The 19,527-nt window shown below is 49.2% G+C and overlaps 1 protein-coding gene across 2 annotated transcripts in view; it reads left to right on the plus strand.

Moving 5' to 3' along the window:
- Positions 1–19,527, plus strand: part of GTF2H4 (general transcription factor IIH subunit 4) — a 57,183-nt gene that overhangs the window by 30,612 nt on the left and 7,044 nt on the right. For both annotated transcript variants that reach the window (XM_085613794.1, XM_085613784.1), the window contains exons 7-12: positions 1,436–1,504; positions 2,081–2,164; positions 3,098–3,230; positions 13,652–13,782; positions 14,421–14,468; positions 15,142–15,220. In XM_085613794.1, the coding sequence (XP_085469920.1) occupies positions 1,436–1,504; positions 2,081–2,164; positions 3,098–3,230; positions 13,652–13,782; positions 14,421–14,468; positions 15,142–15,220 (544 nt within the window). The remainder of the gene's footprint in view (positions 1–1,435; positions 1,505–2,080; positions 2,165–3,097; positions 3,231–13,651; positions 13,783–14,420; positions 14,469–15,141; positions 15,221–19,527) is intronic.

Here is a 19,527-nt window from a genome sequence, read left to right on the forward strand (position 1 = left end):
ACGTGTCAGACACTCTACACACAAAAATTACTCTATATCTTAAAGGCTGTTCATACACAAGCAAGAGATTAGACTTGAATCAATGCTCTCACTTTACAAAAAGTAATGACATTTTTTAAAAATACACATATTTCAAAGGCCACACAAGAGACGCTTTTAAGCCAGAAATGGTGATAAAAAGGCACACCTGGGAAAATAGAACTTACATATTGCGAACAAAAGTACATGTTTTGCCTCCCCACGTCCCCAAGTACCGTTATTTTGTGGTGGTCTAAGCTCGTGGAAAAAAAGCGACAGTTTGACTTTTCTCGTAAGTTGTACAACACAAGTGCTGATTGATGCTGCGTTTTGCCCTTAAACAACATATGCTCCACAAAAATACGGTTTGTGTTCGCTTTCTTAGGCAGGCTAACATAAAAACATTTTATAGAAAACTGCCGCCTAAAGCGAACGCCTAATAAGAGCCCCGGCCCCTCTTTAATGTCAAATTAAGCCCTTGGAAAGCGGATGTAACCAGCACTGTGAAAGCGGCTGAAGCTAAGCCACAAAAAACAAGGAACTGCAACTGTCTAGGTACACATGCATTGTGATAATAGTTGCCTTAAAAAGTAAAATAAGCGCAAGTGCTAATTGTTGCTGCGTTTTGCCTTTAAACATGTCCTCAACAAAAATAACGTTTTGTTCTCTTTTTGTTGGGCAGGCTAACAAAAAAAAAATTTAAATAGACAACTGCTGCCTAAAGCTAACAATCCACAAACCCTGAGTACCTTCAGAATCCCCATGATGTTGGAAGAAAAGGACGCAAATTTGGCGTGGATACCTTATGTGGTCAAAAAGTTACAGGGGCCTCAGCGCGCACTACCCCAAATAGCCAAAAAAGGGCGTGGCACAGGAGGGGGAAAAGGCCTGGCAGAGAAGGGGTTAAGATCACCGATGAGCGTTGTGTTTGTAAATAACACAGTGTGTGTGCAGCTGCTGGGAGATGGAATGGGTGGAGAAGTGTTTCAAAGGGTTTCAGATGCAGCATAACTGTCTGCCTGTTGCAGTGCACACTGCCACAGGCTGTGGTTAGGAGGAAACACATCCATGTCTTTCCAGCACTGGGGAGTGGGGAGGTGTGTTGCAGATAGAGTAGTACAGCATCTTAGGAGTAATCGCTCTATTGGGTGAACTGGACAGTGGAGGGAGTCCAGTGTATTAGGAGAACCAGATATGCTATGTGGGAGAGTGTTCTTAGGAGCGTTACCCCTGCTGGGCTGGGGGTGGCAGGTAGGCCAGAGTCTTACGAGTGATGCATCAGCTGGGTTGTGGGTGGGCGGTGGTGCCAGGACCGGGCTTTGGGAGTCGATAGCTCTTCTGTGAGGAGGGCTCAGGGCTGGGTCTTATGAGTGACAGATCTGCCACTGATAACAATCCTCCATCACTTCTCCTGCAGTCTCGTGGCATGGACCTGGTGGAAATCCTCTCTTTCATGTTCCAGCTCAGCTTCTCTACTCTTGGCAAGGTGAGGGGCTGCATGTAACCAACTGAAAATGTAAGTGTGAAACCGAGTGTGAGGAGAAGCAGAGACAGTGATATGTGCAAGACACTTGTAAAAGTGATCACAAGAGGGAGGCCAGAAGTGGGTGAGGGTTGAAAGACCACAGACAAGGGAGTGTGTGTTTAAAAGAGAACAAAATAAAGTGGTGAAGACCAAGATGGGTAAGAGGGGTTCGCAGAGTGGGTTTGCTGAGTAATTGACTGTCTCTGGCACATTAGACAGCTAAGGGTGTACAAGGGAAAGACTACAGAGCACATGTGTGAAAGAGATCAGAAATGTGATAAAATAGCTAAGAGAAATCAGCAGTCTGAGATATGTGGGGGTGGGAGAGTGGTGCGAAGGGGTAAATGCAATAGTGTGTTTCCAAACAATCTGCGAGGGAGCGGCTTGCAGTCCTTTCTAAAGTGGAGGTTTCTGTGTGTGTGTGTGTGTGTGTGTGAGAGAGTCTGGCTGCTGTCACTCTGTCCAGACCAAGCTCTACTCTCCACTCTTATTTTCTTAGTAATGTGTTTTTTATAACTACTGCTCTTCTCACCCCAGGACTACTCGGTGGAAGGCATGGGGGAGTCGCTACTCACTTTCCTGCAGCACCTCCGTGAATTTGGCCTCGTCTTCCAGAGAAAGGTAGGTGTGTGGGTAGTGTGAGGGCTCCTGACATAGAACAGGCACGATGTGAGGGCAGATCCGGTGGGGAATTTCACAAGCTGAGACAAACTTCTGTGACTTTTACAAAGTGGAAGCTATTCTTTAGGGCGCTGTTCACAATACCTGTGGAATGTCTGTGACAAAATACACTTATAGCATCGATCTCACCTTTCACCCACCCCCTGGAGCTCACAGCTGCTACACACAGCCCGAGCAGTCCCCCCCTCACTCCTCTAGCTCACAGCCATTACACACCGCTCTAGCAGTACCTCCCGTTCCACCCACCCCTTGAGCTCAGTAGCTCTTACACCCAGCTTGACCAGTAATCTCGCCTTTATGATCTGCAGCAGCCCATTCAATTCCTTGTGGTACTGGAACTATACCAGACTCTGAGCTGTAGTAGTCTTTGCAGTTCCAGTACCACAAGACTTTGTGGGGTGAACTGAAACATGAGCTGCAGTTTTACCCAGTCTGCACAGACATGTGCACACAGGCTTTGCTGCTGCTTAATCCCTTTCATCAGTACAAGAGTGTAGAGTGAAGCTCCTACAGTGCAGCCCCCTGTGTCTTTCGCTACACAGCTCTCACAGTGCAGCCCCTGTGTCCTCAGGCACACAGCCCACTCAGTGCAGCTTCTGTGTCTGCCGGTACACAGCTCTCTCAGTGCAGCCCCCTTTGTCTTCAGGTACACAGCTCTCTCCGTGCATTGCATTCTTTATCTGAAGCATCGTCTGCAGCTCCATCACAAGGCCCCAGTGCACAGCTCTGCTGGGTCTGAATCGTACTGTACACATGACCCCACACCCCACCTTGTTGCCCGTGGCCTCCATTATGAATGTTGCAAGCATTTGCTTTGTGTGGGCAGTGTTCAAAGGGTCTTGTAACATCATCACGTGCTCCATTTCTCCGCAGAGGAAGTCTCGTCGCTTCTACCCCACACGTCTCGCTATCAACCTGGCGTCCGGCGTGTCGGGGCCGTCTGTGGACTCTAACGAGCAGGGCTTCATCGTGGTGGAGACCAACTACCGCGTCTACGCCTACACAGGTGAGGGGGTAGATCCAACCCCACTTCTCCCTGCATTTTGGTGGAATTAGGGGGTTGAGGCATGTTTAGCTTCTGGCTGCACTTTAACAAATCAGATTAACTCTGCTGTAAGGGAATGTTTGCTTCCTCCATAGGTGTTCGAGGCATGTGAGCTGTAGATCACATGCTTTACATACTCAAGCCATCTAGTGTTGGGTCTGGATGATTGCAAGTTGTTTTTCTTCGAAGAAGTCTTTCCAGTCTCGAGGTAGGTGACTCCTCTTTACGGTGATAGTGTGCATGGGCATAAACTCCATTGTAGATAGTTTTTTTCCACCATCGGGTTCGGGCATGTATTGCTGCGCTCCACTTCGACACCGTTTCTTCGGGTTCCCCTCAGTTCACAATCCACTCTACCCGTCGGTATTGTTCGGAATGCTTATCCCACTTCTCTGCATATCGTATCTGTCGAGGAAAGACTATTTCGATCAAAGACCTTCGTGAGGGCCGTTCTGCCTAACTGTGTTGGTCCACCTCTCATTCGATGGAACGGAATTCTGTCCTCTGTGCCACGTGAAGTATCCGCGCACCAACTCACGCAACTTGTGCTTGTATCTGGAGCACAATGAAGAAGACTGCGACCCGTGCCGATCTTTTTGATCGAAGAAAATGCTCCGTGATCGCCGGGCTCGACGTCGCGAGATGCAGAGTAAAAAACACGCCGGACATCTTTGGTGAAGAATCCGAGCACGAATTCGATGCACAAGGGGCCAAGGAAGAACAAGAGGAACTTGCTTCCATCCCAGAGTCAGACTCCGAGTTGGAAGAAGAGTTGCCACAAGTTCAACATACCATGAGTATCGAGCGCCCCTTTAACCCAGAATCCAATTCAGCTGAAACAAAAGGCTTTGGTCCCACCCCTGCCTTCGGGCCACAGTTGGCACCGACCAGATGTTTTCGACGCCCCGCCCTCAGGCTCGGCACCAAAACACGTCTCTAAACCTTCTGGCTCGGAATCAAGTCGGCCAAAGACTGTCACAGAGCCGAAACCTTAAGGCTCGAAGCCCAAAACAGTTTCGGAGCCGAAATCCTTGACGCCGAAATCAAAGCCTCCTTCGATATCAAAATCTTCAGCACGGAAAAGTGATTCCAGCCTGGCACTGAAATCCTCGGCCCCGAAATCTTAATCTCTGCCTCCGAAGCTGCAGGATCTGAATTTCGATGCCCCAACATCCAATTCGGACCCAAAACAGAAGGAACTCTACATATTTCCTAATACAGGACATGTTCTTAGTAAGTCACCTCAAAAACGTAAACCTGAGTTAGAAGAAGAACCTTTCTTCATTCCTTTAAAGAGAAAGAATGTCGGTACTGACCTTCCACCGCCTCCTCTTTTACTACATTCCCCTACACCAACCTCTCCACCTTTGGGTCATTTACTAATTACACCAACTAACTCTCCACCACCACCACCTGATGATGATGGGCACGGGGTGGGGGGGACAATATTATGCCGATAGATCCCTGAAAGGATTATCACACAGATTCTCCTACAGCTAACGACCCAGATCTTTACCCCACAAAGCGTTCCCCTTCTGACAACAATGTAGGACATGTAGAATTACTTGCGAGAGCTGCAGAATATCATGGGGTGCAGTTACACAAGGACTCTTTGGAGGAAGATTTCCTATTTGGAACCCTCAGTACCACACATAGGGCTATTCACACTCTGCCTAAGCTTAAAGGCATGATGAGACATGCTGATGACCTCTTTAGAGATCCAGTGCTGGCTCGCATTCTCACACCCAGGATTGATGAAAAAATATAAGGCTGATTCCTTGGATCCAACTACCTCTAGACTCATTGGTGGTCCCTAATGCCCATAAACGGGCTAATTCACAGACTTCAGGTGTGTCTGTGTCTGTGTCTCTGGGCCCCGAGCGAGGGTAGGACGCCAGCAAGTTGCCAGTCTACCTACAATTCGGAGCAACTTTTTGTGCTCTGTTGTAATCCCCGTCAGTCCGGAACTAGGTCGTGAGGGGTCTATCCTCATCTCAGTACCAGTTCCTTAGCAAACACCCCCTACCGTTCCTAGCAATTAGTGCTAATACGGTAGTGCACTTACCTCCACTCAATTTAATTATTGGTCCTGACGAAGTGCCATTGACCCTTTTTGGGCAGCTGGGGCACGACCCTTTTTGGGCAGCTGGGGCACGAAACATGTTGACCACACCTTCACACAATTAGCCCTTACGGACCATCACTCCTAAATAGGGCTTCAACACCTCTTTTTAACCAAGGCTAGAGCTACCTCATTAATAAAATTACTGAAATAAGTAGGACGGCCCTATACCTTTTTTAAACATCTCACTCCTCGTGCACTACCCTGCCCTCACACCCACACGCACCCATACGGCTTCTTCAAAAGATCCCCGACAAAGAGCCCCGGTTTCGGGAGCCCGTCAGGCATTGCAGCGCCGGCCTGACGAGGGGCAAATGCCCAAATGATGAAGCATGACATCCCTTGGGGTGTGTGAGGGCATTACGAAGAAAAGACCTGTGCTTCCCTACTTCCTCTCACTTCCCAACTAGCTACCCATAGGAACTGCTCTTCTTGTTCTTAATACCACCAAACTCCCCCTGCCCCCATGTTGTAGTGTGCTTCCATGGCCAGGTCCACCATTGACCCCCAGCCCCCATGTTGTAGTGTGCTTCCATGGCCGTGTCTACCATAGACCCCCCGCCCCTCCAGCCCCCATGCTGTAGTGTGCTTCCAAGGCCAGGTTCACCATCAATCCCTCCCCCACTCCTCACACTGTCCCTTGGTGCACTCCTTACATTTCCTGTTATCCCTTCACAAAATAAATATTTTAAAGAATAATCAAGTGGTGCTGCACCGCTACGTGTGCTTTCTTGACACGTTACATAAACTAGCAAAATATAACAAGTTCACAGACTTGGATGCGGTGTGCACAGTTCACTTTGAACTGAGATTCTTAACCAGCTTAATCACAATCTGAACCGCAATCTGCTTATTACTGCATTTCTTCAGCATTTATTTCTTTGGTCATAATATATATTCAGTTCATTACATTTGGTACCAAACTGCTAGTACCAGGTGCTTATTCCTTACAACAAAAAGTTTTTTAAACAAAATTTGTTTTGATACAAGATATGACATAAACGTGAAACCGTGACATATTATGCACTACATAAAAATACTTGTTATGTTCATTTTCATGCCCGATGCATTTCAGGACTGCAAGGTCACCAAGTGTGAGTCTCTCAAATGTTTAAAGTGAGAATTCCTAATCTGACCATTCCTACCTCGTGGCATTCTGTGCAATGGAAGATCCGTATCAATGATGAGATACATTGGGGCGTGGCCAGCAGCATGGCCGGGTAGCTGGTCCTGACCGAATCCTGCCAAGATATCCTGACCTTCGACAACACCGAGAGTCACAAAGGAGACCGGACTATCCACAACATCGGAGGATTCGCAAGTTAGGAATCTAATTGCCTTCCTGATGAGGGAAAATCCGTTAGAGTGGACAGACTGGGCTCCGAGGAACCACGACTTAAGATGGCGTTGTCTCTGGAGTAGGAGGCACAGCGTTACTGATTCCGCACATCAACCTGTGCCGGCGACCCAGTGAGCATCTTACAGATCAGAAGGCTGGAGGATCCCCCCCTTCACGTCGAAAGAACATCTCCGCACAGCGGACGGTGAGCTACCAGCGCTGCAGTCACCCGTCTGGCACCTGCAGGGCGGCGCCGCTTTCAACCAACAAGTGACGGACTCCGATGCCCAACAGATCCGAGTGCGGCTGGGGAACGCAGCAGAGCCACGGACGACTTTGGGCAAGGTGAGGAGCGGAGGAAAGGACTGCCCCTGGTGTGACGTGGCATGCTGACTGCGAGGCCCGGGATTCCTACCGTGCGACCTCGTGGGGTCCTTGCTCAGAGGGAATCCCTTGCACGGAGCAAAGCTGCGATGATTTCTCCGCGTCCCCTGGGTAGGTTCTGCTGCGTGGGGTTGCTGGAGTTCCTGACTGGAAACAGCTGAGTGCCTGTACCACACCGGAGTAGTTTTAGACATAACAAACCCCCTCTGAACAGTGCCTGGAATAGTGGCAACCTCCCATAGTGCGCCCGAGCAACACAGCAAGGAATCAGCTGAACCTAGGTAATAAAAGGTTAATTAGGTACCAACCGCATTTTCGCAGATTTGAGCCTTCCAGACCTCTGGTAATAATCCCCAAAAGGAGCTAAATATCCCCACGGGGAGAAGCTACAGATGGCGACTGGTTGCAACTCGCTAAAAGGGATATAATTTATGGAGGTGGCCTAAGATAGACTGGAATCCAGCCTCTCCAGCATAAGTTTTGGCCGCAATCTTGAACCTCCATCTACTGCGGATTGCAAACTTGAGGGAGTACACAGCCACCGTTCAAGATGGTGAAAGATAAAGAGCCGAAAACCACGATGCAGGGAAAAATGGATCGCTATGCCAAGGTGCTCCCCGTGGCGATGGGAGCAGAAGGAGGCAATATGCCTTTCCTGGACAATGCGGCCATACTGCAAGCCATCCATGCGTCCAGAGAGGCCCTAGAGGGGAAGATGGCAGGAGTTTGCTTGGAGGTATCGCTGTTGCGCAAGGACTTGCGGAAAGTCTCGGAGAGGGTCACCAAAGCTGAAAATCGTATCTCTGAGGTAAAGGACTTATCCCACGCCATGCGCGCAGACGTGACTGGACTACTGGCCACCATGAAGGAGGTCTCCTGGAGGGTGGACGACGCAGAAAATAGAGCCCCTAGGAACAACCTCTGATTTATTGGAATTACGGAGGGCACGGAGGGATCAGACGCAGGGCAATTCCTCTTGGCATGGCTGAAGGACTCTCTCCCTAAGGCACAATTATCACTTTGTTTTCTTATAGAACGTGCGCACAGTATGCCGAATGTCAGACCCGCCCCGAGGCCCTTAATTGCACGCTTCCTGAACTTTCGGGATCTGTTCCTTAGGGATTTGCAGCAAAAAGGAGAAGTCAAGTATGCCAACAAAGATAATGGTGTTTCCCGACTACTCCCTGGATGTGCAGAAGTAAAGGCGATCTTTTGACGCAGTCAAGGCAAAGCTAAGATCACTCTAGCTCCAATACATGTTGCTCTTCCCGGCGAAGCTTAAAGTGATTTTCCAAGGTTCCTCTCACTTTTTTCAAACCCCGGAAGAGGCATGGACTTGGCTCGAACACCCCAACCTGAGTCGCAGGTCAACCCAATCCGAGACACGTCAACCTACACACCGAGAGAGAACAAGTCAGGAACGCAATAGAGGAAAAAGACTGCGATGTGCCACGATGAAATGTAGACTTAAGATGGGCACCCAACTCCCTCCCCCCCCCCCCCCGAGACCTCGGAGATCCATGGCTGGCAAAGCGCAAGTCTCAGAGTCGGATGATGGCTCCTCGGGAGGAAACGCGGATCGGAATTCCCGAAAGGCTCATAGTCCGGCACCTTCTGTGTTATCAGACAGAGATCATCCACTCCTCAAAGACATTGAACAAATGGAAGCCCCAGACTTGACCTCACAGCTCCTTACAGACCAACAACAGCAGCAGTCCAAAAGTGGTGAAGGCTGAGATGTGCAGGCCAGCCGGCCGTCCAGCGACAGTTAGAAACACCCAGTGCCTGGTAGACAAGAGAGCCTTTTGGCCCTGAGGTGCTGAGACACATAATAAAAGACGATAGATATATAGTTGTTTGTTATTGGAAGGGAGGGAGGGGTGGGAAACAGACCTCTTTGAAGCTTACTTTCACTGCCGTTGTCATGTTGACGAAGTTTGGGCTGGCGAGGATGCCTGAAGAGTGTAGGGGGAGGGCGGGATGGTTTTTCTAATTGAAAATTGTTATATGTTCACTTGGAGACAGAGGGAGACGTACTTCGAAAATGTTCAATTGGATATCGAGGTTTGCAACAGGGAGGAGGGCGAGGGTGGATCCGATGAAGTAGTCTGTAATTGTAATAACCTACTGCTAAAGCAGTCATGGACGAGGGCCTATACACTGTTACGACGTGGAATGTCAATGGACTAGGGGGATAAAATCAAAAGAGGACTGGAAACTAAATATCTCAGAAGACTTAAACTCAACATAGTCCTCCTGCAAGAGATGCACCTCAAGAGCACATACTGTTCCTTTCTCAAGCGATGGCAATACATCACATTGGCACATGCAGGGTTTTCCACGGGGTCAAGAGGAGTGGCCATATTAATTAAGACATTGCCTCCCTTTCAGATAACTAGGAAATGGGCAGATCCCAACGGCACATTAGTGGCAGTACAGGGGACATGGAATCGTACAGAATTCTTGCTGGTCAGCGTGTATCTCCCCTCCCCCACCCCCCTACGGCTGCAACAGCTAACACTAGACAAAGTGTTGGGCATACTCTTGAACTCTGGGCCAGCCACGCATATAATAGTGGGGGGCTTCAATGATGTACCCCACCTCATAGTACGCATGTGAGATTAGATATCCACGGACCCACACATCTGGCCCAATTTCACGACACATTAGGACTGACTGATCTTTGGAGACGACCCCACCCAGCCACGCCTGCATATTCCTACTTCTCGGGAGCCCACAAGGTTTTTTCCAGACTGGACTACCTATTTGCTCAGGCTGGAGAGATAATGGTCATAGACAAGGCGGAATATCTAGCAAGGGGTAAATCCGATCACTCTCCGCTGTGGCTCACGGTGGGAGGGAAGGCTAGCAGACTTAACAGAGAATGGCGACTGAATGCCTGGGATTTACACGATAGAGTGATAGCCAAGGAACTTCGCACAGATTCAAAACCGTACTTTAAGGAAAACCAGGGGTCAGTACCATCGGCGGTCACCCTGTGGGAGGCATTCAAGCCAGTGATGCGCGACAGGGCTCAAAACATTATTGCACACAAGAAGAGAAAAGCGGTGCAAGAGATGGAGAGTCTGGAATGTAACCTGCTCGACTTAGAAAAATGTGGGCTCCCTAGGGCAGATGCCCGTATCCTCCGCCAGGTAGAGATAACGAGACAGGAATATAGATCTTTGGTGACCCAGGAAGTAAAATTCCATCTCCTAGCCACTCAACATCGCTTATACGAAACAGGAGACAGAGCTGGGAATCTCCTCATCTGGTTGACCAAAAAAGAGACAGAGGCGAGGTGGGTGGGTGGTCTATATAAAGGAACAGACTTACACGACGCCCCAAGAAATAGCGGGCGCTTTTGCCCGCTACTACGCAGAGCTCTATAGATGCAGGCCACTAGCGAACGAGACACAAATTAGCAGCTATTTAGAGGCCATTACAACCCCCACTCTTCTACAGGAAGACCGAGATATGTTCGACAAAGAGCTAACTCTGGAGGAAGGGATGGAGGCAATAGGGGGACAAAAAGCAGGGAAAACTCCTGGCCCGAATAGGTTCCCCATGGAATTTTTTAAACAAAATGCTAATCTCCTAGGCCCACATCTTCTAAATTTGTTCATAATAGCGAAAGAAGAAGGAATACTCCCACCTGACCTACGAGCGGCAACTGTGGTGGTGATCCATAAAGTAGGTAAGCTCCCAGAAGACTGTGGGTCCTACTGGCCAATATAACTACTGATCATAGAGACCAAAATACTTGCAACTATATTGGCGACACGCTTACTAACAGCAATTGCCCCCCTTATCCACAGAGATCAATCAGGCTTTATGCCCAAACGATCCACTCGTTTCAATCTGCGCCGGTTGGCCAATTGGATGGATGCGATCAAGAAGAGGGACAGCCCAGTCATGCTCCTCTCCCTCGATGCCGAAAAGGCCATTGATACTGTCCACTGGCCATTTATGAGGCTAACTCTAAAGAAGTTCGGTTTTGGACCAGTCTTTATGGAATGGCTGAAGCTCCTCAATGCGGCGCCGACGTCTAGGGTTTGAGTAAAGGGAGTGACCTCTGAGACCTGGCCCATCCAAAGGGGCACCAGGCAAGGAGGTCCCTTGTTCCTACTATTGTTAGCTCTTGTTCTAGAGCCTTTGGCATGTCTAATCAGATCCCACCCGGCACTGAGGGGCTTCACAGATGAAAACCAAGTTTTAGGAGAAGAACGCATATCGCTTTATGCGGACGATATCCTGCTCTGTGTTGCCAAGCCAATGGAGACGCTCCCGGAGATATATAATCAAATATTTGCTGACTACGGTCAAAATGCAGGCTATAGAATTAACTGGAGTAAATCCAGCCTGTACTCACCTGGGAGCCCCATTGAGATTCAAGGAATCCCTGAATGTCTGCAGCTAACTCAAGAAGGGTTCTGTTACCATGACCTTTACATTACCATTGATGATGTGCTTAGCCTGACCCTAAATATCGAACGAGTCCTGCTAGAATTCCAAGAGGAGGTTAAAAGATGGAGAAGACTTTCTTCGACAATAATGGGCAGGGCCACGATATATACGATGATTACACTTCCCAAGCTGCTATACACATTGCAGAACAATTATAGCAAGATACCATAGAGTATATTCACCGCACTGAATAACGAGCTCCGGCTACTCCTGTGGGATGGGGCACACCTAAGAGTGGCGTTGCAAATGCTCCAACGCAACCCGTACAACGGGGGTCTTGCCTTACCAGACATTAGAGCCTTATACAGAGCAGCCCACCTGGTGGTGATTAACGACTGGAGTCACGCCACGTCAAAGCACCCCACTTATGCACTTGAGAGACTGCAGTTTCGGCACCATACTCACTTGCATTACCTATATGAGGGCAGAGGTGTCAATCGACTCCTCCCAGCCACCCAAATTGTGATTGAAACATGCAAAGGGCCTGAGAAATGGGACGCCAGACCCACGAGAGAAACCCCCTATGGGAAGGGACGAGACTGTCCGAAATTGGGAAACTCAAGAGCTTTAAACATTGGGATATGATCGGAATCTCCAAAGTAGGAGACGTGCTAGAGAAAGGTACCCTGGCATCCTTTGATGCGCTCCAAGTCACTTATCAAGTAACACACACTCAAAGATATGCATATCTCAGACTGAAACATACCTGGAAGGCCGAGGGGTTAGACGTAATCGACCTCCCGGAATTCTCCCTCCTGGAGGGCAGACTCTTGCATGAAGAGATCCCAAGCAAGGCCATTTCATGGACGTATAAAACTCTACTGAACAACATGCCTGACAAACTGGGGCAGCTAAGAGCTTAGTGGGAACTGACCACAGGACGGCTGGAGGACATTGACTGGGAGGCAGCCCTCATGCACCCACGGGAAGTGGCAATTAAACAGAGGTTGCATCTCATAAAATTTCGGATCCTACATAGGGTCTACTTCGACAGAGCATGGCTTCACAACATAAGACAAATGGAATCCCCACACTGCCTACGATGCCAAACCGAGCGAGGCACATTCATACACACACTGTGGGACTGTATTAAAATCAAGACATACTGGGCTCAGATAATGGAGGAGCTGAACAAAATATTGGGGTCCCAACTCTGGCTAGAGGTCAAATATATACTTTTGGGCATCCCTATGGAAATTTACCTAACATGCCGTAAACTGCTGTTGGCCAACTTGGGACTAGTGGTTGGCCAAGAGAGACATAGCCTGCTATTGGGGGACGTCGACACTCCCTAAGCTTACGGAATGGAGGTCTTGTTTAGACCTATATCCCTGATCCTTATTTCCCAAAGACAGTTATGCTAGATGTATGTGTAGCCCTCAAGACTGGTAACTGTGAGGGGGAAAAAAAATGATTTAGTTGCCTTTTGCGTTGGAGAGATCGTCACCGCATTCAATGTCTTGTGTAATCTGATGAGATTTCTTACCCTGTATGACTCGTATATCCAAGGTTTCCTTGTCTATGTTGTTAAAAACATTGATAAAAAAAATAGAAAATGCTAAAAAAAAACAAAAAATGATTAAATAAATCAGTCAAAACCAATCTGTAATCCAAATGAGGTTGAGAAAATAAACATTGCTAAAACAATGATTGCCAGTCAATTCGGTGTGCAAAGACAGCCATTCCATAAAAAATATCTGCTTATTCACCTCCAAGATGCGAATATACACCACCTCCAAACTGGAATGCTTAATGCATGTTCTTCTAGTGAAACCTGACTGCTCTCTGGCACTCTACCAGGACTGAGCTAATAGGTTTATTATTGTGAATCCAAGAACCATCTTTGGGGTATTGTGAGTGTATTACATAGTGAATCCTAACCAGCCTCACAGAATAAAGCTCCTCTTTCCTGTACAGTTCTTGCACGTTATTTGAGACTGTACTTTCTTCACACAGCACATCACATTATGTATTATTTTTAGCCCCCCTGTATGTTGTTTACTCACAATCTGAGCTGCAGATCACAATGTTTTTTATTTTTGTATCCCCTCTTTATGGTTTTTGACGTAGAATCTGAGCTGCAGATTGCCCTGGTGGCTCTCTTCTCCGAGATGCTCTATCGATTCCCTAACCTCGTTGTTGCTCAGGTGACGAGAGAGAGTGTCCAGCAGGCCATTGCCAACGGGATCACTGCTGAGCAGGTGAGCAGGGGGTTTGGGAGTGGGGTGGGCGAGAGCGAGCCATAAGAGGGGGTCCAGTGAACCGTAGAGAGTAGGGTCACCAAGCAAGGAGCGGCGTGGGGGATAGGTTTGGAGAGAGACTGGAGGACCTGGCCAGCTGTGGAACCAGTGTGTGCTGGGGTAGAGTGAGTGAAAGAGTAGGAGGGTAAGGAGGCCTGCTGTGATGCTGCTTCAGCTGGCAGAACATGTCAGGAAGAAGAAACGACAGTGCAAGAGGGACATTTGAAAAAGAGAGAGGAAACACAGCAGGCGGACAATGGGTGGAGGATTGCATCTGTTGTGGGCAAGTGATAACAGAGTGATGGCTGAGTAAATCAGTGGAGGGTGATGTAAGGAAAGTCTCACAAAGTGAAGCCACTCAATGAAGGTGATGGTTTGTTATTGGTGATGTTTTGTGCAGTAAGTCATTGGATGTGCAGTAAGTTAGCGGGAGTGAGGGGCTTTGGGGTAGGTTAGTGAGGATGTTTAGATCAGTCATCAGAAGGGGATGGGTTTGGATGTAAGATGAGTTACTGAAGACTGGCTGCACTTGTGGTTCTGTTGGGCTTGGATGGTTCCGAAAGCTTGTTACTGTTTGTAACTCAGGCCTTCTATCTCAGATTATCCACTTCCTGAGGACTCGAGCCCACCCTGGGATGCTGAAACAGGTGAGACACAAGCACTGGTATTAAGAGCTTCTCTTGTCTGACTGCTCCAGACTGACATGGCATTGAGGAGGAGAAGGAGCTGGTCCCTGTCCTAGGGGTTGTTATTCACCTTTTATGCACTGAACGACCCCATCCCACGGAATACTGATGCACAGCTTCTCGCCTTCCATCAGAGCACATTTCTGGTTGCAGAGTCTCTTACCTTGTCATAGAGAACAATTATTGTGCCTCGCTTTGGGTTTGAGGAGGCCAGGGCCACCCCAGGGTATCAAGGCACAACGGTGATCCCTAAAATGTCCTCTCCTTATCTGTGTAAATCCTTGGGGTTCCTTTCTTGTGACAGTGAGTGTGTGGTGGTTGAATAAGCCAGGGCTACAACCACTAAACAAATCTGGCTCAGTTGCCTTTTTAGATGCCCTTTCTTGTAACTGAATGTCTGTCCTACCCACCCTACATCCTTAAGGTTCTAAATGCTGCATGACTGTGGATAAAGAGCTTCTATCACAACACAGCACAACTCTAAAGATGCAAAGCTTCAGACGCCCCAGCACTGCCAGCTCCATTCATGGCTCAGGGTATAAGTGAACTGTTGCACAGCCCTGGAGGCGGAAAGTGTGATCCAAGCACTACCCACATCTAACCTGATGCTCAAATGCTTTTTCTCTTACCCCAGACCCAGGTATTACCACCGACAATCACAGATCAGATCCGGCTCTGGGAGCTGGAGAGGGACAGACTTCGCTTCTCTGAGGGTGAGTGACAACCTAGATGTTTGGGAGAGAGGGGCAGAGAAGGACTTTCTTATGACAGTGGGCACACCCATTTTCCCTCTTCCCATTTTCCCCTTTATCATCTGATGTGTCCTTTTTTCTGATCTCTGCCCTTAAACTGCAGCTCTATGGTAGGAATTGTTCATCTGCTCACATCCTAAACCATTTATTCCAGTTCTTACTGAAACTCCCTTCCCTGCCTCTCTTCTTGTTTTGTGTCGTTGGCAACCAAAGGACATTTGCTGAGGTTCCTGGGGATAATCTGTAGAACACGTATTACTGGTTGAAACCAGTGCTTCCACTGCCCGCCGGTGTAAAAGCCAGAGGTGGAAACTCCTGGAAAGAGGATGCTAGTGAAGAAAGTAAATGTGCCCTGTCCTCACCAGGGAACCATATAAAATATTACAGGTACCTAACTCATTGGTTGCCATGGTCCCCTACCAATGCCGCGACTGCGCTCAGACCAGTGGCTTCCTGGAGAAAGAGCACAAGCTCCGAGATGGTACCCAGTGTCCTGCGTGTAAGGATGTGCTGCAGGGGGCCACACTTTTTTTCAACCCTGCCCTGGTCTGACTGCTCCAGGCGGGGAAGATTAACTCATTTATCTTACTACACTACACTACTCTACACAACACGACAGCATACTTAAATATTCATGGCACTTTGGAGTACATGGTTGCTGCGCCGCCTGCTCCTCAGTATTTGTAAGAAACAAATGACTTTATTGAAAAACCCTTCCACCTGTGTGTGTTCTAGTTTAAAGGAGTTGTGAACCGCACATCGACATGCTTGAGGATTTCTAATTAATGGTTAACAAATAAAAGCCAACATTGTGTGTTTTGGATTGCTTTGCTAGTTTCCTTTGAAGCCGAAGGCATCTTTTATTGATATCAACCCTCCTGTGCTAAGCGTGGCTAGGATCTTGTAGGGCAGGTGTTTAACTACACACTCTCTCACGCAACTCACTGTTTGCATCAAAATGCCCCATATGTCCACACCCAGTACGTCCAAGCATTCTGCGCAAATTGCATCAGTACAAGTTATTACTCGCAAAGTATGAAACCGAGTTACAATCAAAGGACGTCTTGTTAGAGACACCTTTCAGGTGACCCAAAAAGGTTTGCAGGGACCCTCTAAGTTTTCACAGACCGCTTACAAAGGTTTCTGTTCAATAATCTTACTTTTAACGTAGTACGGAATTAGGCAGCTTTGACCCCTTATCAGTACCTTAGAACATGGCGCTGTGCACCAGTCCTAGTTGATGCCATCAGTGTCCAAGAAATGATGCGATGACGTCTATAAACTGCTTCACATGAAGTCGTCAGAGTGACCAAGGAAGCCTTGCAGGGGAGGCTGCTTATTCTGTACCGGCCTCACTTCCTGAGTAGTACTGGTAGACATCCTGCATGCCTGCTCTGCTAGGGGAGGCTGCTTATTCTGTCCCGGCCTCTCTTCGTGAGTAGTCCTGGTAGGAATCTTGCATTGATCTGGCTCTTCTGAACCTATGACTGACACGCCTGCTCTGCTAGGGGAGGCTGCTTATTCTGTACTGGCCTCTCTCCCAGAGTAGTCCTGTTAGACATCCTGCATCGATCTGGCTCTTCTGAACCTATGACTGACACGCCTGCTCTGCTAGGGGAGGCTGCTTATTCTGTACCGGCCTCTCTTCCTGAGTAGTCCTGGTAGAAATCTTGTATCGATATGGCACTTCTGAACCTTTGACTGACACGCCTGCTCTGCCAGGGGAGGCTGCTTATTCTGTACCGGCTTCTCTTCCTGAGTAGTCCTGGTAGGAATCTTGCATTGATCTGGCTCTTCTGAACCTATGACTGACACGCCTGCTCTGCTAGGGGAGGCTGCTTATTCTGTACCGGCCTCTCTTCCTGAGTAGTCCTGGTAGAAATCCTGCATCGATCTGGCTCTACTGAATCTATGACTGACACACCTGCTCTGCTAGGGGAGGCTGCTTATTCTGTACCGGCCTCTCTTCCTGAGTAGTCCTGGTAGAAATTCTGCATGCCTGCTCTACTAGGGGAGGCTGCTTATTCTGTACCGGCCTCTCTTCCTGAGTAGTCCTGGTAGGTTCGAGGCATGTGGGCTGCTGAATTCACATCTGTGCATAGATCGCCACCTAGTGTTGGGTCCGGATGTTTGCACGTTGTTGTCCTGGAAGAGTCTTCGAAGTATCACGAGATAGGTGACTCCTCCCCTGGACCACAGTGCGCATGGGCATCCTCTCCATCCTTAGATTGTTTTTTTCCGCCATTTGGTTCCGATGTGCTTATCTTAGCTCAAGTTAGGAAAATTCAGTTCAAGGCCAAAAGGCCTTTAGCTTTCGTCGGTACTGTTCCAGTTCGGTATCGACTACTTTCTTTACTAGTTTAGAACCTTCTCCCAGCCTTTCGGATCCGTTGGTCCGAACATCGAACTTACATCGACGATGGAATCGAGGACTCCATTCAAACGGTGTCCTTTATGCCACGCAAAATACCCTCACATCGACGTCCACCCGGTATGCAACAAATGTCTATCACGATGAGTCGAAATGTATGTCCTGTGCCCGATTCCGATCGAAGAAGACTCTCCGGAATCGACGGGCGGCGAGATTAGAAGCGCAGCAATCGGCGCCTGCCCCGGCCAACATCTTCAGCACCGAGGACGCAGAGAGCGTGGAAGAAGTAAACTCCAGCCCCGCTTCCGAACACGATTCCCGATCGGAAGACGACGATGAAGTGCTTTTTCAAAGGGAAGAAGTCATCGACGAGGTAGGAGACTACGATGAGGCCTTTGGGGCCGAAGAAGATCGCTCCAGCGAGGAGCCAGGCCCACCCGTCAACACGGAGGCCGTCAAAGTGCGTCATTCTAAGGCTCAGGTCGAGGGATCGCCTCCGGGCCTTACCCGAGATTAATCTCAAAGTTCTTCGGCCCCGCCTTCGAGCCCGGCCTCGAACATCCCGCACGAGCCATTATTAACAAAGACGACTGGATTCCCTTCAACGAAACCGAAACCAATCGTCGCACCAGTTCCACCGAAAGTGAAACTAGCTGTAATCGGCTCGAAGCCCTCCACTCCTTCGACGCCAGCAAAGGCCGTCGGCCCCGAACGAAGTAAAAGGGATTTCGGCGCCGAACTCGCTGCAGCGGATATCGGTACCGACCTGAAGAAAAAGGCCCACGGTCCCCCCAAAGCGCCTCGGCCTCCGGCTCCGAAGCAGTCGGCCCCGACCACCAAAGTCGAAATGGCCGCTCCATCTGCGTCCACGTCGAAGACAGCGGCACATGCCAAGTCGTCGACTCCATCGACCGTCGACACCATCGACCGTCGACACCTGTCTTCGGATCGATGGCCCCATGGCTACAAAGCAGTCGACGCCTACCTCCACGGTGCCGACCGGCTCCAAAGAGCCTTCTGCGTTCTCAGTGCAACAAGTCGCGGCCTCGTTGCAACGCATCAGGGAACGGGCAGCCCTCCGATCCACTTCGGGCCCCGACACGCACAAGGCCCCGAAAGCACCCACGGCGCCAACCAGCATCACTTTTGGCTTGCCGCCGCCCACGGCGCCGAAGATGTTCGAGATCCGAACACGTGTCCGCCAGACACAGTCCCCATCTACTGGACACACAGACTCTGAGCCTTCACAGCCACAATTCATCGACGCCGACACTGGCAAACTGATGCTCCGCAAGCGGAAGATCACACCAGAGAGAGGACTGGACTCCTACAGAATACCTCTCAAGCACAAATTGCCAGCGGGGTCGGAACCAGTTCTGTATGAACGCTTACAAACCTCCTATCAAAATCCCCAGTCCTTTTCTCCTACGCCTTCGGAGACTGACGCAGTAGAGGACTACATGGGAGATGATACCACCTACCCTGGGGATGTCGATCCTGATGAGCATCTGCAGGACCCAGATCAGGCATGGGATGACCCTACAGACCAGGGTACTGCGCCAGATACCCAGGACACGCAGCTTTACAGCGCCAAGACATCTCCCACAGAAGACACTGCTGCCTTCAATGCCCTCATAGAACGGGCTGCCACCAATCATGGAGTAGAACTCCATTCTGACACTGTTGAAGAAGACTTCTTAGTGGACACTTTCGCCTCTTCAGAAAGAACTGTCAAAACTCTGCCCATGTTAAAAGGTGTTCCCAAACCTGCAAAGGACATTTTCAAAGAAACAACTAGGGCACGGGTGCTAAACCCCAGGATTGAAAAAAAAATACAAGCCTGCACCCGGAGACCCTATGTACATTAGGGGTCAGTTACCTCTGGACTCCATGGTGG

The sequence above is a fragment of the Triturus cristatus genome, chromosome 1_1 (assembly GCF_964204655.1).
Source record: "Triturus cristatus chromosome 1_1, aTriCri1.1, whole genome shotgun sequence".
NCBI classification, from domain to species: Eukaryota; Metazoa; Chordata; class Amphibia; order Caudata; family Salamandridae; genus Triturus; species Triturus cristatus.